The 22357-nt window shown below is 37.4% G+C and overlaps 1 protein-coding gene across 3 annotated transcripts in view; it reads left to right on the forward strand.

Annotated features, from left to right (window-relative positions):
* The window catches only part of LOC131154961 (glutathione gamma-glutamylcysteinyltransferase 1-like), a 32049-nt gene that overhangs the window by 1939 nt on the left and 7753 nt on the right, over positions 1-22357 (forward strand). For 2 of the 3 annotated variants that reach the window (XR_009136714.1, XM_058107817.1), the window contains exons 2-7: positions 2252-2408; positions 3058-3296; positions 3497-3660; positions 19316-19367; positions 21010-21237; positions 21369-21878. Coding sequence is in view for 2 of the 3 variants with exons in the window: in XM_058107817.1 (XP_057963800.1) it covers positions 2252-2408; positions 3058-3296; positions 3497-3660; positions 19316-19367; positions 21010-21237; positions 21369-21878 (1350 nt within the window). In the remaining variant the exon portion in view is untranslated. Of the gene's footprint in view, positions 1-2251; positions 2409-3057; positions 3297-3496; positions 3661-19315; positions 19368-21009; positions 21238-21368; positions 22201-22357 lie in introns of those variants that run through there. The other variant, XM_058107816.1, reaches the window with a different exon arrangement.

Raw genomic sequence — 22357 nt, forward strand, 5'->3', positions numbered from 1 at the left:
CGTATGCTCACAAAGGAGAGGGGTTCAAGAAAGAATGCATCTTAAGAAAGTGAGTTAACAATAGTTGGTAAAGAGAAGCCCTGTGAAATCTAGCACATGTGCAACACTTGTTCGGTGAAATTCCAAATCTAGATCTTGATGTAACAACGAAGGTTTTCAAATTGGGAGTTTATGGTTATGTTTATTCTCCTCGTTTTGGATCTTTGTTTGTCAAGGGGAAAGTGGGCGAGTAAGCACCAGGCACTTAGGGAAATGCCTAAGTAGTAGGAGTGGGCAAGAAAACTAGAAAATTGAACCAAATTGCAAAACCGAACCAAATTGAACCAAAAAATTGGTTAATCATTTTTTCAGTTTGGTTTCGATTCAGAGTTTTTAATTTTTTCGATTATCGGTTTAGTTTCAATTTGGCCCATTCAATAACCACATTACTCGAAAAATCGTCACTAATACTCAAAAAATCGTCGCTAATATTTTCTCGTGATAGTTTGAGCAGAAAAATGAGTTTTTAGTGACGTTTTCAATTTCGTCACTAAAAGAGCATTATTAGTGATGATTTAGAAAACCGTCACTGTTAGTGTAAGTATTAGTGACAATTTTCAAAACCGTCACTAATAATGGTCTTTTAGTGACGAAATTGAAAGCGTCACTAATACTTTCGTCACTAAAAACCAGTTTTTTTGTAGTGTGATTGTATGGTAAAAAATTGTAAAATGCCTAAAAGTATTTAAAATGACTAAAATGGATATGTATTTATAAGAAATGTACTTAATACATTGATAATTTTGTAATATTTGAAAAAGGCTAAGAAATATAATAGAGTAGAATGACTTGTGGGGAAAAAGTTTGCTTGTAGCTTTTAAAAGCTCCCCAAAAGAGGCAGCTTTTTAAAATCTAAAAAAGTTGATTACCAAACACCTTTTTTTTTTTTTTTGATAGAAAAAGAAATTCATTAGATATAGAAAGAATGTACAATCAGGAGAGAAGAAATCTCCTTAATGAAATCTGGGAATCCCCAAAAAAAAAACAAAAATGGAAAAACACATAGTAAAAGACAGCAAAAGAAAATCATCACGCCCTAAGAAGAGACTGCCAATCAAGCTGAACATCTAAAATACACATCCCCTTGAAATTTAATTACCAAATGCTTTATACCTAGCTTTTACTTTTAAAAGGGAGAAGTTGAGGGAAAAAGGGGGAGGGGGGCAAAACTCACTCTTCTTGATGTCTATTAATAAATTATCCTAGCTTAATATACATTTTGCGAAGTGGAAACATTAGAGATTTGAGACTGTTTGTGGGAGTTGAACAAGAAAATAAAAAGAAAAGCATTGATTTAGTTATACAATGATAATAAACACGGCCATATAAAGACCGATTAAGAGTATTACTTCTTCATTTGGTTACCATTGTTGACACTGTTTTACAGCCTTGAACGGCAAGACCTCAACAGAATCCTAGCACAAGCCTAATACCAACCTTTGATCTGCTTGGGATTTCCCATTGGGAGCTTAACCCTAAGCTTGAAAAATTACACTAGGCTTGCAACTTATTGGATTGGGCTCAGAATGGTTAGGTTCAACCTGTCCAAATTGTAACTCTATGGGGAGGTTGTATGTTTTGATGGCTAAGACAATAGTTTTGCTAGGCACCACCATGCAAAGTAGTATGTTCCAATGCATTTCGCAGCTCCAGTTTCCTATATATTATGTTTTTTATTGCCATTGATACTTGTTAGATTATTGTGGTCCCATTGCATGCCAACCCAGCCAAAAGCACTGGTTTTTGGCCCAAGACCCATTTACCATTTGGGTTAGTTTTGGAGTTTGATATAGCACAAAGATGCTAGATCTAAAAATTTTTGTCTTAATGAAGTTTGATGTAATTATTGCATGAATACCATGAAATTCAGAACTACATAGATATTATTTTGGCATTTCAAATGATGTAGTATTCTGTTGGAGGAGATTGGCTGGAAAATTATACCTTAACAGAAAGGATGCACATGCAGTGCTTTAATGTGTAGTTGAATGGCAAGAAAATTTTTTTCATGCAATCAGTTGGGAATTTTAAGCTTCGTTGAGAGCTGAGATGAAAGAAATATCTGACCTTATATGCAATTCAATTATCTTATGCATCTAATGTGCTCCAGGCGGCCCTTAAAAAAAAAAAAAAAAAAAAAATCTAATGTGATACATTGATCAATCATTGTTCTGATTTCTCATTGTTCGTGTTGCGAACTTTGGAATTGCAGCAACTTTTCATCGAAGCCATTCAAAGTGGAACAATGGAGGGTTTTTATAGGTTAATTTCTTACTTTCAGACACAGTCAGAGCCTGCATATTGTGGATTGGCCAGCCTTTCCATGGTCTTGAATGCCCTTGCTATTGATCCAGGAAGAAAGTGGAAGGGTAACTCAATTATCATCGTTTATTGCAGAACTGAGTTTGTATTTATGTTCTCTTGCCAACTTTTCCCATGATCTTTGCTTCCACACCCCCCCTCCCCCTGTTTTTTCCATTGCTTTCCTTTTGTTCTTGTTAGAGTGCACAGCATTTTCCCTTTATCATTTCCTTGCATAGATTTTTCATATTTTTGCTTTTCATTTCTTTGTACAATTTTCCTCAATCGCTTGTTCTCAATATTCACATTTTCTTATGTTGACTTTTCCAAAATATGATTTGATATTGACCCAAGTGCATTTCTATTCTCTCTCTCTCTCTCTCTCTCTCTCTCTCTCTCTCTCTCTCTCTCCCTCCAAATTATCTATTAGTTGTTTTAAATCTCAAACAGCCAATAAAAAGGTCCCATTTTTGTCTGAGTTTCTTTGTGTTTCTTGGCATAATCCAATTTTTTTCTTGTTTTTCAATGGTTGAACGGCAATGTGATAGTGAGCCATTACCAAAAAAGGCTGTTCCACATGATAGGGTGTTATTTTAGTTTTAACAAGATAGAAAACTCCTAATTGCATGTCTATATATTAAATTTTCTGATGTATTTATCACTCTAGTTAGGTCTGTTGTTTGAATGTAAATGTTGTTGGAACAATATCTCTGACAGGACCCTGGAGATGGTTTGATGAATCAATGCTAGACTGCTGTGAACCTTTGGAGAAGGTTAAAGATAAAGGCATCTCATTTGGGAAGCTTGTATGTTTAGCTCATTGTGCTGGAGCAAAAGTAAAAGCTTTTCGTACGAACCAAAGCACAGTAGATGATTTTCGTAAGTTTGTCATGGCATGTACAACTTCTGACAATTGTCATGTCATCACATCGTATCACAGAGCAACTTTTAAGCAGGTACTATCAAGCTGAACTTTCCAGGATGCTTTATTTTCAATATTACTTATATATTTCACCATTTTTTAAAATAAAATTTTGCACAGTTGTTTAATGTCAGTCGTCTTGTATATTTGCATGTTTTTCTGGACTTTACAGTTTCCAGATTTTCTCGTGTTCGAAGAGTTGATTGGTTATTATTATTATTATTTGCATGGCAGACAGGAACAGGTCATTTTTCACCTATTGGTGGTTATCATGCTGGAAGGGATATGGCACTTATTTTGGATGTTGCACGATTTAAGTACCCTCCTCATTGGGTTCCACTCACTCTTCTGTGGGAAGCAATGGATAATGTTGATGGAACAACTGGACAGCATAGAGGGTGTGCATTTCTTCGCTAAAATATTTAATATTAAACTTTAGTAGTGATTTTAGGGATTTGCATTGTGGAAGTAGTTTATTCATTTGAAGGCATTTCTTCCTAAAGGAATTGCATAATTGGATTTCCGTACTTTTTTTCAATGATTGATCTGTGATCTTCAAAATGTACATGACATAGAGCCATAGATGCATACAAGGACAAAAGCAGTTGATTGTGCAAATCAGAAGTTTAATTTAATATGCCAAAATACCATGGTGCCACTGATATTACGTAAAGAGGTTCTGCATTCTTGAATAAAATATTTGACGTTACTATTACGTTATGATATTAGGATGTGCATTGTGGAAGTAATTTATCTATTTGAGAGCTTTTCTTTCCTAAAGGCATTGCATAATTAGAATAAAATATTTGATGTTACTCTTACATAATGATATTAAGGATGTGCATTGTGGAAGTAATTCATCTATTTGAGGGTTTTTCTTTCCTAAAGGCATTGCATAATTAGATTTCCTTACTAATTTTTTTTTTAAAATTATTGATCAGTGATATTCAAAATTTACATCTCTAGTTGACTACTAGCACTTAGAGACATAGATATAAAGCATTTGATTGTGAAGATCAGAAATTTAATTTCATTATGGAGGAATATTCCAACAAATACCATGGTGCCAATGAACATGTGACTTTGGATTTGGAGGACCCATTTGGTAATTGGTAGAACCTCTTCAAGTTTATCCCATCAAAAGGGTAAAATTTTCTTTTATTTTGGAGATAAAATATTTGGTTTAGATGTACAGTTGGTGATACTGTCATCACACCAAGAAGTTATCTTTTTGTCAAAACCAGGGCGCCAAAATTGATTGCCTGCCTGTGCATATCATTTCTTTTGTGTAATATGTCTATAGTTTTCCGCCTAGTTTATAAAATGTTCAGAGTTCCTTGATTTTTGATGACTGTTTGGTGGCCATGACATACTGACTGCTGTGACTGCCGAGACATTTGTGCATAATACGTTGATAAATATTGAAATGGTGACTTGAAAATGCTTCCGTACAAATATTGGTAACATAAAGTGACCTCAGCTCATTCTTGCCTAAAAAAATTTGAAAGTAGGGAAGATGGAAATGCAATATCATGATTGTTGTGCTGTTTGATCGTTTACATCATATCCTTTTCTTTGATTAGTAAAGGAAGTGCCTAAAGGGCATCAAGGGGATGCCACCCAAGTACAAGCAAACAAAAGTAAAATTCATGGATTACATGGGTGTCATTCAAAAACAGTCCACTATGCCAATTAGAAATAATAGCAATCCAACAATCTTTGACAACATGAAGAGGCATAGCTGATCCTTCAAAAAATCTCCTTGTTTCTTTCTGACTGAAAAATGGCAAGGGAATTGAGGGAAAGAACTTTCCTCCTTTTCTTGATAGTGCAGATGCCTTTCCAAGCTCATAACTCTTCCTCAATTGTTCTAGCATTAATCCGCTGCTGTTTGGTAAGGAAAATGGGCAGGCTCCAAAAGATTCTTGTTCAATGCAAGAGGGTGTGCTCAACTGATCAACATATTCCAGACAAAAGTAGGAGTGTAGCACCTATTAATGAGAGACAGGCCCCTTTCTGGAGGTTGTCAATGGTAAGAATCCTTCCAAGAGTTGCCTCTCATGTGAAGTAAGCAATCTTTGTGGGGGCCTGTAGTTCTCCAGGTGCGCTTCCAGGGGAAACTGCTGCTGGATTCTGCCGGGAAAATGAGATATGTATACTAGGATCTGACTGTAAAGTTCCCATTTCTGTCTATTTCAGCTCATTGGTAGTGTTTCTTTTGTGAAATTTTTGAAAGGTTGTGAATTTCCCAATCGAAGGAATTCCTATCCAGGGGAATGTTCCAGTAAATCCCATGGTTTGTAAGATCAAGGTGCTTTCCAATAAGGGCTTCTTTGTCACAAGTCAATGTGAAGATGGAAAGGTATTTTTTGCTAAGTGGAGACTTGCCACACCAAGTATCATGCCAAAAGAAGATGTTTTCCCCGTTTCCCAGTCGGAAACAAATGAGAGAGAGAAAACATCCCATCCTCTCATAATGAATTTCAATACACCAACACTATAAGCTTCGCATACCTCTTGAGAGGCCCAACTGTTATGGTGCAGACCTTATTTAGAGGCAAGACTTTCTTCGATAGATAATTCTTCTCCTTCATGAATCTCTAGAGCCATTTCTTAAGGAAGGGCATTATTAAAGCAGAAAGAGATTTAAGTCCTAGCACTCCTTTTTGAATAGGTTGTTTAGCCACCCTCCATTTAACAAAATGATATTTAAATTCCTCACCCCTGCTTTCCCAGAGGAATCTCCTTTGAATTCCTTCCAACCTCTTAGCAATTGAACAAGGGATAGGGAAGAGAGACATAAAATAAAGTGGGTGGTTTGATGAGGTTCTCTCAATGAGGGTAAGTCTCCCACCCTCTGATAGGTGATTCCTTTTCCAACCAATGAGTTTCCTCTTAAATCTTTCCATGATAGGGTCCCAAACTCCCTCTTTAAATTTCGAACCAAGGAGCCCGAAATAGCTAATAGGAAAAGCCCCTAGATTACAGTCAGGCCCACATGGAAAGGCTCCCTATTCTTGATCCTCACTGGAATAATTTCACTTTTATCCTAGTTTACCGCCAAGCCTGAGATTGCTTTGAACTTAAGGAGAGTGCACTTGAGTTGAGGATTTGCTGGGGGTCATCATCACAAAAAAATGATGATGTCATCTGCAAAAAGATTTGAGACTTCTAGTTCTCTACTTTTCATTTCCAATGCCAAGATCTTTGAGGAGGCTTCCTTCTATGGCTTTGATAATCAAGAGGCTCAATACTTCTCATAACCATGATGAACAACAAGGGGGAGAGAGGACCCCCTTGCCTCAGGCCTTGAGATGAGCAAAAAAAAGAAAGTCCAAAGTGTAGCTATTAATGAACACAAAAAAAAAAGAAAAAAAAAAAAGAGATAGAAATACATTGATAGATCCAACTACAACAGAGTTCCCCAAAACCCATTCTTTTGAGAATATGAAGGAGAAAATTCTAATTTACAGACCTCTCCTCTTTTCTTCTCCTTGCTGTAGGTAAGCAGATCATGCCTACTACAAAGGCATGCCGGTGCTGGCTGATAAATTCCAAAGATGCTTTTTAAGCCTTGCAGCAAGAACTTTGGAAAGGAACTTGTAAATGCTACGCACTAGGCTGATTGGGCAGAAGTCTTTAATGCTGCAGGTGCCAGCATTCTTTGGAATCAAGGGGCAAAGGATGAGTTGATACTAGTCATGAATCTGCCAGTTTGTTTAAAATAACACAGGGGAGTGGGCCCACTCCTACTCAAAAGGAATCTCAGGCTCCCACTGGATTTAAGGTCGGGGATCCATTAACTCTTAGCCATGTGAGAAACAATGTGTCGGATGGAGATAGAATTGACGCGTCATCTCCTTCAGCCGCTGCAGACAATGAAGGAGATGACCAACTAAACATTTTCCTGAATAACCATCCCATAATGAAAAGGTCAGCTTGACAGAATCCCCAACTTCATGTGGGGATAGGGATTCCAAAAAGGAAGAGGCAGCAAAGGCTTTTATGGTAGACAGCAACCAACTGGAAGAGGTTCTATGCTACAGTAAGGGATTGAGGGTGGTGTTGCTGCAGGCCTTCTCCTTCTAATGACATCCGTGCGTGAGGTAGCAAAAGAAGTTGGGGATGATGAAGTTGAGGTCAAGCTATCAGATTCGGAAGATGATCTGAGCTGTTTATGTGACTTTGAAAATGGTTTGCTAGTCGACCAGCTGTGGACTGATTTAGATATGGAAGGAGGGTGTAATTGGGACCAATTCTCAGAGAGAACTTCTGCTACTGACAATGAGGAGTTACCCTAGATGAGTTTATTTCCTTCACAAGACAGCATCTAGGAGATAGACTCTTCATTTGTCTTCTGACACTGAGCAAAAGGGTGTTAATAGCATACTCTTGAAAAGGTGGACCTAGTTGGAAATCCTCACGGTGCTGGGAGGGGTATTGATGGAGAGGTAGTTATTCCTCTGGACGATCATAATTCATCCAGATCAAGAAAAGGTATATTCCCCCTTCCCTCTCAGTCCTCTCTTTCTTTTAATGCTGTTTGCCACAAGGAACGTCTTGCTAGGGGCGATGCCTTTGCTTTCGGTCTAGGGGGTAGTGAGAGAGACTGCAAAGATCCAAACGAACTCCTATATGACCTGGGTTTGAAACTTAAGATTTGGCAATTTTGAGGTCATATTGGGTTTGAGTCCTAAAACTTACGAGAGGAGGAAAAAGAAAGTTCTGGAAGAACAAGCAAAAATTTGATTTCTTCTATCAATTATGGGGGTGGATAGGGAACATGGAGAGGGGGTAAAGGAGTTAAATTTTGAACATTGTAAGTTGGAATGTTAGGGGTCTTGGAGATGTTAGGAAGAGAAGCTTTGGTTAGTGAGGTTTTGCTTAGGAGTTCTCTTGACATTGTAATGTAGGACAAGAAGCAAGACCTTGGAAGGATCCTTGCTAGAGAATAATTAAGAAGAGTAGAATTAAGGAATTGTGAGTTAAAGTTAGTAGTTTATTATGTTTATTTAGTATTAATTAGTATAGGATTATGTGTATTTGGGGGTTGTTTGTAATATTTGTGTAAAGTAGGGGTATGTTTGTAATGTAATGTAGTTTTATGGGTTTATGTGTAATTTACATAAAGAGGCTTTCTTATAAATAGTGTGTGAAAGCCATGATGTAGGCAGTTGTTGATGAATTTGGATTGAATTGAATGTGAGTTTCCCCCTGTTATCTCCTCTCTCCTCCCTTCCCCTTCCTTCCTCTCTTCTAATTTTTCCATGGCTGCAAAACATTGATGCTACCCATGCATCATTTGGTATCAGAGCCCAACCACGAGCTCCATTCTTCCATTTCAGTCCACCCATTCTCCCTCACACTTTTCTTCCCTTCCTATTCTTCTTTCTCTTCTTCTTCTTTCTTCTCTGTTTCAGGTCTCCTGTTCTGTCCATAATTCTCTGCTGCCCAGCAGCTGTCTGCCCCTCTTCTTCTTGTCTGTTTCTCTTCTTCTTCTTCTCTCCTTCTCCTCTGTTCTTTAACCTCTCCCTCCCTCTCTGCTGCTGCTTCTTCTCCTTCTTCCATGATCTCCATTAATCTCTCCTTCTCTGTGAAAGAAAAAAAAAAAAAAAAGCCGAAAATCAGTTCTGCAATTTCAGAACTTTTGAGAAAATTCTAGCCGTCTCCCCATTTCTTCAAACACCATCTTCCAGCCACCATCCTGCAATACCACCAAAAACTGAACCCTCTGAAACCCTTCCCCTCAAAATTTCATTGCTGTTCGACCACCGGAGGACCTCCACACGCCGGCCAAACTTCTCCAGCTGCCGACCCCTTCAAAATCCACCATTTCTGGAGTCCTTTCGACATACAGCTGCCACCACTGTATTCCCCACCCCCTGATATACCCTCACCTGAAAGTCATCACCGGAGCACCATTGCCGGTGGCCCATGTGCCCCACATGCCGACAACGGCGAATAAGAGTGTTTGCTAGCATCTCCTGTTTCCAGTCTCACGAGAAATTGCCCAGCATATTTTGGATTTTTTCTGCTATATTTTGAGCTGCAAGAAGATATTTTGATTGTGGACATAATATATTGCAAGCATATGCCATAATTTTTGGCACGGAACCCTAGAAATTGTCAAACCAGGTTTTGCTGCTGTAATTTGTGAGTTTTCTTTGTGAATTTGTTTCATTTCAGCAGGACAATCAATATGAAGGTGAATTGAAGATAGTTTTTGAGAAATTGGGAGTAAGGCTTGTGGAAAATTGTGTTTGAGGGTTGTTGCCTTGTTGGTGATATCTATGTTGCAGCATATATATCCATAAATTCGGCCACAAGGTGACAAGTTATAGGAAAAAGGAATGCCATTTATCATACCTTGGGCACAATTTCAAGCTCTTCAACATCCTTCTCAAATGAGGAGAAAAGGTTTGTAAACTTATTATTGATGGAATATGTCCAATGAATTTTGGTTTCCATAAATGGAGTCACTCGAATGCAGCTTCATCCGGAACCCCACCCAGAGCCTTATTAGATGTTTTGGGTTGATAACTCTTTTGTACATGTTTATGAAAGATGTTTGGTTCCCATCCAAATGGGTGGATATTTGGCTAATGTTTGGTGTGATATCCTACCTATGAAGATTGGCCATGCACTCCTTGGTTCTCCTTGGCTAGATCATTTAGGTTTTACTCAAGGACATGAGAACACATATGTCTTTCACCATAATAGAAAGAAAATCATTTTCAACTCCACTGTGCCAGTGAACTAGGGCAAAGAATATGACATTATTGATCAAGTCAGCTATTTTACTTGAAGACACTACAAGCAAGGCAATGAATGTGTTTGAAGACATCCAAAGTCCTTTAGACATTCCAATTATTGAGTTTGTCATTCTTGAGGTGCTTATTGATGCCAACTCTCAATTCAAGTCTATGATGCTGCCAAAGGATCATGGTCTCTTGTATCACTCAAGCGTTGGCTTTTAAAGAATCCAAGTTTGCTTGTCCCTTTTGATCCTCCAACATTTCAAAATGAGGCTGAATTTTTTCTAGTTGGGCGAGAGTTGTAGGACAAGAAGCAAGACCTTGGGAGGATCCTTGCTGGAGAATAATTAGGAAGAGTAGGGTTAAGGAATTGTGAGATTAAGTTAGTAGTTTATTATGTGTGTTTAGTATTAATTAGTATAGGATTATGTGTATTTGGGGTTGTTCGTAATATTTTTGTAAAGTAGGGATATGTTTGTAATGTAGTGTAGTTTTAGGGGTTTATGTGTAATATATATAAAGAGGCTTTCTTATTAATAGTGTATGAAAGCCATGATGTAGGTAGTTCCTAATAAATTTGAATCGAATTGAACATGAGTTTTCCCCCTGGTATCTCCTCTCTCCTCCCTACCCTTTACTTCCTCTTCTAATTTCTCCATGGCTACGAAACCTTGATGCTGCCCCTGCATTTTTTCATTCAGGAGACTAAGCTTGAATCAGTCGATGGGAAGGTCGTTAGAGGGATTTGGGAAGGGCGCAATAAGGACTAGGTCTTTTTACCCTCTCGGGGATTGGCGGGGGGCATTCTAGTGGTGTGGGATACCCGTACCATGTCCGTAGTGGACAGCCTAGTGAGTTTGTTTTCTATTTTAGACCGGGGTCATTGGTGGGTTTCTTCAGTCTATGGTCCTTCTAGGCCTTCTCTAAGGAGATCCTTTTGGGACAAGCTTCATTATGTCTCAGGTTTTTGTTCTTCTAAGTGGATAGTTGGGGACGATTTCAACGCGGTAGATTTCCTCGGGAAAAAAGAGGGTAGGCAAGGTTACTCCAACAATGCAAAATTTTGATCTATTTATTAGGGAGAGTGGCTTGAGGGATATTTCTTTGAGTAACGCAAACTATACTTGGTTGGTGGGCAGGGCTAGGGCTGTGGTTGGTAGACTTGATAGGTTCCTTTTCTCCAATGAGTGGGAGGAAGTTCCCTAATCTTTCACAAGTCACCCTTCCTAGAGCCACTTCTGACCATTTTCCTATTTTGTTGGAATCTAGGAAGGTGTCTTGGAGTCCTACCCTTTTTAGATTTGAAAATATGTGGCTGGGACGCGAAACCTTTCAGTCCTTGGTGAAGGAGTCTTGAAGTGAGGAGGTGGATAGGGGTTGGGAAAGTTTTAGATTCATGAGGAAATTGAAGAGGTTGAAATAAAAAATGAGAGGGTGTAATGCCCCGGTTCCAACTTACAGCCCAAGTGTTATTGTAGTGACGTCTGTGTACCTGATATACTTCTCAACAGATATACAACGGAAAACATAAACTATTACCAGAGTTCTAACTGCTTGATAGATACATATAGCTATTCCAACATCCATATACAATATTGTATGATACTCGATGCATCCTCAAGTCTTACCACATTTTACAAGTTCTGAAAACCTATAACATAACCTACAAAATCGAGCTCGTGGAGACACTCACTCAAAAATAGATTGCTACCCTGCCCCAGTTCTTGCTAATCTCAACCTCGATAAGGACCTAAAAAGACAGTTTGTATGATAGGGTAAGACACCTCTCAATAAGGGACGATTAAGCTAATAATAGTGTGCGGCCAGCATGCTTTACGTGTTTAAAAAAAACATAAACATATATAATCATCGTTTCCGTAATTGTAAAATACATAGCCCATTTTCATCATATGAATAGCCCCATAGTATATAACAACAATTACATAAATGTACAGATATGCAGGATAGGACACGGCCTCAAACTCTATACCATGTATAAATCCCCACAATTGGGGTTGATGGTCCCTACTGTCTCAATACAGCCTGGGTTCATATAGATCAAAAGTATGGTGCCCACACTGGCAACGGATCCGTGCCTACACTATCAGTCCCCAGTGTTCCTAAAGCATATCGTACAATTTAAGCAATTTAAACACTCATTTGAAATCATTTCACGAAACACATCATTACGTGAAATCCGGCCCATAGTCGTCAAATAAACTTCTTGCATTTTCACAACAATTCCAGTATTTCACAACAACACCTGCCACACAGTTTTCCACATTCGAAAACAACCCGAAAGTAAATATAAACAATTAATATTACAATACGGGTTTTAAACAATGAAAACAACATTTTCAACCAGTGACAAGGTCTAGAATGACAAGTACAATATTCTAAAAATATAACATTTGAATTTGACCAGTTGGTTTTGAAAATAAAGCCTGTTTATCGAACCGAGGCCTGGAAACCGTAAAACTGCCGTAACTCGATATCTAAGAGTTATTTCAACATTTCAATCGATTCATATTGTATAAGTCACTGTATTAACATAACCCCCTTACTTGCGTGTGAATCAGAGTCTGAAACGATTCGGAACTCAAGCCTTAGCTTTTTGAACCCTGAACCTAAACGGTTCAGAACAATGGCACGAAAATCCCGAAACCTAATACTTGAAGAACAACACTTCAGTATAATCTTGTATACTACAGATCTACCGGACCAAAAGCAAAAACCGACCCTTACCTCGATTTTTAAGAACAACTCATAAATCTCTGAAACGAAATTCTGATCCGTAGAACCTGTAGAGATTCCTTCCTTGATCCACGTAGCGACGTCGGATCGTCGATTCCGGCAACAAAATGCCCAGAAACCTTAGAGAGAGAGAGAAAGAGTGGAGTTCGTGTCTAGAGAGAGAGAGAGAGAGAGAGAGAGAGAGAGAGAGTTTATAAAGAAAAACCTAACTTAGCCTTTAAGTAATCAAAAGAAATATCTCCTCCAAGATATTTATATATAAATATCTCAAAATATCATCTCCAAAATATCTCTTCCAAAATATCTCTTTATTTATTTATTTATTTTGGATCGGGTTACTATAGAGGGTGGAATAGGGAGGTGTTCGGGGACTCTAGGGTTAAAAGTCACGCATTTTAGGTGAGTTGGTTGAGCTAGATGGTAGGAAAGAAGCTTTTAATCTCTCAGGGGAGGTGGAGCTAAAAAGAATATCCTTAAAGAATGAGCTGGAAGAGGTGATTTTTAAGGAATGTGAAGTTGGAGGCTAAAGAAAAAGCTTAAATGGGTAATAAAGGGCGATTGTAACAGAAGAATTGTTCATAAGTTAGCAAGCGGAAATTTGAGGAGAAATTCTATTAGGGATTTGGAGTTGGTTTTGGGCGGGGGGGGGGGGGGGGGAGGAATTATTTCAGATAATAGTAGGATAGCTTCGGAGATCACTAATTGTTATTGTAATTCGTTTTCTGAGTAAGATGATTATAGACCGAGAGTGGAAGGGCTAGAGTGGGACCTTTTGTCAGGTGATAAGATAGCTTGGTTAGAGAGACCTTTCGAGGAAGAGGAAGTAAGATCTATCGTCTTTGCAATGAATAGAGATAAAGCTCCAGAGCCGGAGGGCTTTAATTTGGCTTTTTTATAAGATGATAGGCAGTGATTAAGAATGACTTGATGAAGGTATTTAATGAATTTTATTGTAACAGAATTTTGTGCAAGAGCATTAGCTCTACCTTCATAACTTTGGTACCTAAGAAAAGCAGGTCTATCGAGATTTTCGATTATAGACCTATTATTTTAGTATCCAGTGTTTATAAAATAATCATTAAATTACTAGCTAGAAGTTTGAGTGTAGTTCTTGATAAGACAATTGCTAAGGCCCAAAGCACTGTTTTTTTTTTGGGGGGGCGGGGGGGTGGGGGGGGAGACAGATAGTGGATGTGATTTTGATTGCAAATGAAGTCGTTAAGGATATTAGGAGAAGGAAGAAGAAAGGATTAATATATGAGTTGGATTTTGAGAAAGCCTATGATAGGGTGAGTTGAAATTTCTTGGACAAGATATTTTTCAAGAAGGGTTTTGGTCAGAGATGGCGGAGATGGATGAAAGGTTGCATGTCTAATATGTTTTATTCGGTGTTAGGGAACAAGGAACCTAAATCTTGGTTTAGAGCTAGGAGAGGGATTAGACAAGGAGACCCTCTTTCCCTTTTTTTGTTCTTCTTAGTGGCTGATGCCCTAGGCAGGATGGTTGATAGAGCTGTGGTTAGAGGTTTAGTGAAAGGCTTGCGAGTGGGGAGGGAGAAGGTAATGGTTTCGCATCTTCATTTTGCTGATGATACTCTCTTCTTTTTAGAGGATCATAGGTCATCTTTTTCAAATATTCTTGGGATTCTTCATTTTTTTTTTGGGATTATGCACCAGGTTTCCATGTGTCCATTTTACGGTCCACGTGACTAATCCTGCGCCCCTTCATATTTTTGAAAGGGTTTCAGAGGTAGGTTGTGTTGCCACTATTAATTTTTCAGAGGAGCAAGATAGGGAGTTCTCAGAGGTAGGTTGTGTTGCTTTGGATTGGCTGCTATCATATTTAGGAATGCATTTGGGGGGTAATACTAGATCCGCTAGTTTTTTGGACCTTGTTATTGAGAGAGTGGCTAAGCAATTAGATGGTTGGGAAGGGTGCGTTTTTTTCTTTAGGAGGTTTGATTACTCTCATTCAAGCTTGTCTTTCTAGTATCCCGTTATATATATATATATTTTGTCTATTTTCAAAATACCCGTGGTGGCTATATATATATATATATATATATATATTTTGTCTATTTTCAAAATACCTGTGGTGGCTAGTAAAATCAAGAGAATCACAAGTGATTACCTTTGGTTAGGGGTGGGGGATGTTAGGGATCATTTGGTGAGTTAGGGGATGGTCTGTAGGCCTAAACAGGAGGGCGGGTTGGCTCTTGGTAATTTGGTGTCTAAAAACACGACTCTCTTGACCAATTGGCTTTGGCAGTTTCATTTAGAGGTCTCTTTCTTGTGGTATAAAATTATAAAAGGTAAAATTGGATATGATGGGAACAGGTGGGATACCAATCTGGGTCTTAGATGTTCTTCGGAGAGTCCATGGAAAGCCATCTCTTAGATTTATTCCCTCTCTATTCCCCATGCTAAATTTATATTGGGTAGGGGCTATAATATTCTCTTTTGGAAAGACCTAAGGTTGGGGAATATTTTCTTGTCCATCTCTTTTCCTTGCCTATTTCAATTAAGCTCAGAACAGGATGGATCTATTTCTTCTTTCATTGTGGAACTGGGTGGTCCTTTGACTTCTTAGGATTTTCACTTTAGGAGACCTTTGAATGATAGCTAGACGGAGGAGTTATCCTCCTTGTTCGTCTTGCTGAATTATTGTCGAGTCTCTTTGGAAGCTGACAGTTCTTGGTCCTTGGACCCATTGAGGTTTTATTCTTGCAAATCTTTTTATGAGTTTTTGACTGGCTTTGGTTTTCTTTTTTCTCTCTAGAAAAGTATCTGGAAGGCCAAAGATCCCTCTTAAATCGAAGCTTTTATCTGGCTGGTTCTGCTTAATAGGATCAACACCAATAACTTGTTACAGATTAGAAGACCTTTAAAGGCTCTATCTCTGGACATATGTGTACTTTGTTTAATTGCTCTGAAACTACTTCATATCTTTTTTCAGATTGTGATTTTGCCTGGCGGATTTGGAACAAGTTATTTAATTATTTTGAGGAATGCTGGGTTTGCCCAAAGACAGTTGAGGAGTTTTTGGCAATTCAGTTTGTTGGTTTTGGCTGAAAAAAGGAGGGTAAGGAGTTATCGATTTGTGCCTTATTTGCTGTCCATTGGGGTTTATGGATGGAATGAAACACGTATTTTTGCTGGGAAGAAATTGTCTCTTTTACTGGTTTGGGAGAAGATTCAACATTTGGCTTCTCTTTGGCGTGTGGGTAATGGGAACTTCAGGGGGATGTGTTTTTCAGATGTTCAGCGTAATTGGCTTTCCTTGTTGAAATGATAGGGCCTGCTGAATTTTTTGGGTTGTTTTTAATGTTTCTTTTGTTTTGTCGTTCTTTATTTTCCTGGGGTTACCCAGAGTTTTGAAAGGAGATGCTTTACTCTCTCCTTCTTGTACATTCCTATTCTATCAGTGAATTTCTTTTGTTATCCAGGAAAAAAAAAAATCTGCCAGTTTGTCATTAAAAAATACGTATTATATCGTACTTGAGAAGGCTCTAATCCTTTTGGAGAAAACACCAAGATGAAATCATTACGGCCATTCACTTTACCTCCTTTGCTGTCCTTGAGAGATTGATAAATTTCCTCCTTTTCGAAGGGCCTTCCAAGCCACCGTGCTGCCAAAATTAATGGCATCAATTGTAGGTCCCTATGTCTCTGGTTTGGTATAATGATTTTGTAAAATATATAGATGCCCATTTTGATATCCATTTTTCAGCTAGAATCTCCCCCCTCTACTTGAATCCTTGCCAACATTTTGAACCTTCGGTGAGCATTAGTAGTTCAGTGGAAGAAACAAGTATTCCTGCCTCCTCCTTTCAGCAAAAGGGCCCTGAGTTTCTCTCTATAAGAAATTTCCTCCATGTTAATGACATCAGCAAGCTCTTTCCTGAGAATAAGTCTTCTAGCCTTGCTCCCGGCATTAAGGCCATGTCCAAGCTCAATGCCCAGCTCCTTAATGCCATTGAGGTGCACATTCTTTCTCAAGTGTTTATTGCCAAATGTATTCTTGTTCCCCCATTTTAATTTTCCTTAAGCCCTTCAATGTCAACATGTCCATAAAGCTTGCTTCCTTCTGCCCTTCATTGCTTAACCTGTTCATTGAATCTATCATACTTGAGCTACATGTTCTCAAACTGGAAAGGAGTTTGCCTCCACTTAATTCCTCATGTTGAAAAGGATGTGGAAGTAGTCGAAGATGGGTTTTGGGAACAAAATTTGAGCAGCCTTAGGGAAATGCTTTTCCTAGTCTGGAAATTAAGAATCTATTGATCCTTGAAATTTGAAAATGACGGAGTCTCCCTGGAGTTTGACCACGTGAATCAGTCTCTGTAAGGGGAAGGTCAATGAGGCACAAACATGGATGAAATCATGGAACTCTTGCATACCTGAAGTCTCTGAGGTTCTCCCACTCCTTTCATGGTGATATAAGACCATGTTGAACTCTCCCCTGATGACCCAAGGGGCATCCCATTTGCCTACAACCTCCTGGAGCTCATTCCACTAGAGCCGCCTGGAGGAGCATTCACCTGGACCATGGACCCTTGCGAAAATCCAATTGAAGTTATCCTCCATGTTCTTGAACAGGCAGGAAGCTGAGAAGGCATTTAGACAGTGATCCATTAGTTTCACCACATCATCATTCTACAGAAGAGTACCTTCTGCATTTCCAGCAGCTCCAAGAGAAACCCACCTTCTGTTCTTGTTCCCCCATAAGCTGACCATACAGTAGTTCACTGAATCAGTTTTTGTTTCTTGGAGACAAACTACATCTTCTGTCTAATCCTTGATAAAAGACTTGATTAGAGTCCTTTTAGATTTGTCATTGAGGCCCTTTCTATTCCACAATTATCAGTTTCCTCAACATAAGTTCACCTTTGCAATCCGGCTCCTTCCAGCCTCCACCAAATCTGAGTTCTCTCGATTCTTAACATAATCAAGGTCTTAAATTTCCACAAAATTGTCGAATTTTCCAATTTCTGTCACCCGAAATCGAAACGGCAATCGATTTCTATTTTACATAATTTCCATAGAAGTTTCAACAAATCATTTGAAATTTATCGAAATCTCAAAATTTTGGCTAAACTTGTCGAAAATTTAACTACAGAGTGAAATTTCCTCATAAGTCAAATGATAGATTTAGGAGTGAAGTGAAATTTCTCTCTTAATTTATTTTATTTTTTTTATTGAAACAAAAATATTATTACAAGGGATTTTGAAATTATATGAAAAAATAAACTTACAACACTTTTTATCTAAGCATTCACGTCTAAATTATCATTGTTTGTATAATAAATAATTTTCAAATGATTTAGGAATTTCATTTGTATTAACTGAATATTTTTAATGCACGTTATCTTATACACAAATTATATTACAACTTTTCCTCCTCATACACAACATAAATGTATTTAATTTGTAATAATAAGTCCTAAAACTTATGTTATTACATCTATTAACTGTTTCTAAAGTTTCATAAAAGAATTCCATGATTTACTACTGATTTCCATTATTTTTTCAAATTGAAATCGAAATTTCCACCAAAATTTCCGTATTTGAAGCTTCAAAATTCGAGTTGAAGTTGAAATTTAAGACCTTGATCATAATTATATGAGAACACCAATCGCTTGAGTTCCCTGTTTGCATCGTTCCTAAGGTTTTTTAACTTTGAAGTTTCATTCCTCTCTTCTCTTTTTCTCTATTTCTTCAAATAAACGCATGGCCCTATCTTCAAAACGTTCAAAGGATACTCTAGTTGTCTTATGAACAAACATCATTTTGCGAAGAACCCAGTCAGACATCTGCTCTTTGAAACTGGTACTATCAATGTCTTAAGCTCTTCAATACTAGGAGAGGGAGGGCTGTCCTGCAAGTTCTGCATATCATCTGAGCATGAAAAGAAGGCTAGAATTAATGCCATGCACACTTGATCCTCCAGGGACTTTGAAGACTCTAGGTTGGGTTGCCAACAAGTCTCGACGGCAAAAAAAATGATTATAAAACACGTTTTTTTTTTTTGCTTTTTTTGTTTTTCTTTTTTAAGGACAAGCCATTCCTATCCCCCCCCCCCCCCCCCCTTAGGAATAGAAATGATTAATTATGTTGAGACAAAAGGAAAGGATTATAAACCATGGTAGAGTATTTACTCCAAATGAAAATGTAAGAACTGAAGAAAACTGAAAAGAAAGCCAATGAAGCTATTCTTTTTCCATAAAGTCTTCAAATGAAAAATTGCTTCTATTAGCTGAAATGTATGCTTTTGAATTTTCCAATCTTGGGATTAAAGCCGAAGACTTGATTAATATTCACTAAGATCAATTATTGATCTTGTTTTATAAAGCTTTGTATTTGAGTCATCCATCATTCTATTGATACTTTATTTTAGCTAGTTTATTTTTTATTATTTATTTCTCATGTTACTTGAGATTTAAGTTAATGTATGCATAATGCTGTAGAATGAAGATTTGATTGATGAGCTGTTGATCCTTTAGATGCTGTTCCATTTACTTTTGAAGTTTGATCAAAATTTCCAGGTTCATGCTAATATCTACGCCTCACAGAGCCCCTGGACGTCTTTATACTTTGGTATGGTTCTGGTTGGCAGTATTACTTGGTTGAACTTTGCTCTTGCTTGCATAAATGCTCTTCTTTATTATCTGTCCTTCCAATCTCTCTCTCTCTCTTTCTCTCTCTTACACACACATGCGCGCACACACACACACAAAAACAGAGGCACACATTTTGTACTTTAATAGGCAATCTACAAATAAAATAGACAATTAAGCTACTTTAGTGTTAATAGAGCTTAGAAGAATGCTGTATATAACCTCTTGTTTTGTTAATAGACATTAGAAGAATGCTCTATATATCCTCTTTCGTTTTTTGTTTTTAATTTTTTTCTTTTCATAGTTTTGACATTGGCACCCTATGGGTCAGGCTTGGTTTATTCCAAATCCTATTACGAAAGAGGGAATTTACTCCCTGATGGAGTGCCTTTGTGTGTGAACTTCAGATGTATAAGAGAAGGAAAATTTCTGTTTAAGCATGGGATTCATATTTCAGAGAATGTTGTGCATTCATGCTTGTGCATCTTTGCCTATTACAAAAGTCCAATTTTATGCGACATGACTGTATTTGCAATACTGATCATTCTTAAAGGACGTTTCTTATATCTATATAGTTTTGCTTTCTGAAGTATAGTTACAATATTTCAATAAATTACTTAAATTTTTAATTGAGTTGCACAAGCCTTGTAACACTTGAATAATTTGATTGGAAAATAGAGTAATCTTCCACTTTTCTTTTGCAAAACTCATAATTGTGGTGGAGAGGGCCTGTGCATGGTTGAGTTTATCTCATATGCAAGGTCTTAAATTTCGATTTCGACTCAAATTTCGAAGCTCTAAAAGAACGGAAATTTCGACGGAAATTTCGATTTCGATGTCAATTTCGATTTCGATTTGAAAAAATAATGGAAACTAGTAGTAAAGCATGGAATTCTTTGTGAACTTTAGAAATGGTTAACAAATATAATAATATAAGTTTTAAGACTAATATATTACAAATTAAATACATCTATATTTTATACAGGGTGGAAAAGTTGTAAAATAGTATGTGTATCAAACATATTTATAAGATAATGTACATTAAACAGATTCAATTAATGCAAATGAAATTCATAATTCATTTAAATATTATTTATTATACAAATATTGATAATTTGGACATGAATGGTTAAATAAAATATTACTATAAGTTTATTTTTTCATATAATTTCAAAAGCACTTGTGGTAACCTTTTGTTTCAATAAAATAAATTAAAAGAGAAATTTCACTCTACTCTTGAATCTCTTGTTTGAATTTTGACGAAATTTCATTGTGTAGTTAAATTTTCAACAAATTTCGCTAAAATTTTGAGGTTTTGATAAATTTTGGATGATTTGTTGAGATTTCAACGGAAATTATGCAAGACGGAAATCGACTGCCATTTCGATTTCGAGGGTGATGGAAATCGGAAATTTCGACGGAAATTTCGACAATTTCGTGGAAATTTAAGACCATGCTCATATGTTCGTTTCCTTCATTGTTCAACATAGCATAGGATATTCATATATTTGGTTGGGGTATTCATATTTTCATGCATAGCGTGTAGAATATGGTAATTGTCTGGGTTCTTGTTTGGCTTACATTGCTTAAATTAAGGATGTTGTTGTAAACTTTTTTGGCAGACTTGTAAAGATGAGAGTTGGGTGGGTACTGCAAAGTACTTAATAGATGATGTTCCTCTCCTCGTAAGTTCAGAGGATGTGAAAGACATTGGGAAAGTTCTTTTCATTGTTTTTGCATCACTGCCTTCAAAATTTGGGGAGTTTATCAAGTGGGTTGCAGAAGTCAGGAGACAAGAGGACAGTGGTCAGAGACTTAGCCAAGAGGAAAAAGGAAGGCTCGCGATCAAGGTTTTGCAACCTATTGTCCATTTTCTTTTCTTTTCTTTTCTTTTTTTCCTTTCTTTTTGACAAGCTAAGTATTCATGTGGCAGTTCATTACACTTGCTAACAAATTTCCAAGCCTGATTTATCATTTTCAGGAGGACATATTGAAACAAGTGCAGGAAACTGGTCTTTTTAAGCACGTTAGTGAAGTTTTATCTTCAGCAAATTCATGTTGCAGAAGTATTCCTACTTCAGGTAGCCGTGACTCTCTGCCTGAGATTGCGGCAAGTGTTTGTTGCCAAGGTGCAGAATTTTTCTCTGGGAAGTCTGGCTCCTCAGATGGATATTGCTGTAAAGAAACATGCGTAAAATGCTTTAAGTCTAATGGTGACAAACCTGTAACAGTGGTGTTTGGGAAAGTGATAAATGGTAACAGTGAGCAAGGAGTTGATGTGCTGGTTCCTTCATCTCAAATTAAAATGAGTTGCTGCAGCTCTGAACCAAGTAATTGCATTGAAATGTACCCAGCAAGCAATGATGTTTTAACAGCTCTTTTATTAGCCTTGCCTCAGTCAACATGGTCTGGTATCAAAGATCGGAAGCTTTTGCAGGAAATATATAACCTTGTTTCAACTGAAAACCTTCCAACTCTGCTTCAGGAAGAGGTAAACATTTTCATTTGGTTTGTCTTTTTTCATGCTTTTTTGCATGTTCTTGCTTCCATCACAAGGGATTCATCTCCCTCACCATCTCCCTGTCTTTTGTTGGTTTACAATTTATGAAAAATGGTTGTTCAAAACAAGAGGGATTCAATTGTTGACACAGTCACAGCTGTTCAAGTCAAGAGTATTTTTTAAGTATTAAGATTGACTTAGTGATTTTGTTATGTTACTTTTGTCATCGGAAGCACAGGTACATGTCATGTTTACAATTATTTCTAATATTCTCTAGAGTGGGTATAATCTGGACCATAAATGAGTGAGCATATATTTTTGAAGGTGTCCACAATGAATGGGTGCATCATTTTGAACATATGTTGAATGAATATTGCGACGGGCAGTAATTTAAAATCATCTAAGGAGATATGATCAAGTTAATACAGAAGCTTGTGTTCCACGATAGACTCAAGTGCTGGTTACTTGCA

This window comes from Malania oleifera, chromosome 5 (assembly GCF_029873635.1).
Source record: "Malania oleifera isolate guangnan ecotype guangnan chromosome 5, ASM2987363v1, whole genome shotgun sequence".
NCBI lineage: Eukaryota > Viridiplantae > Streptophyta > Magnoliopsida > Santalales > Ximeniaceae > Malania > Malania oleifera.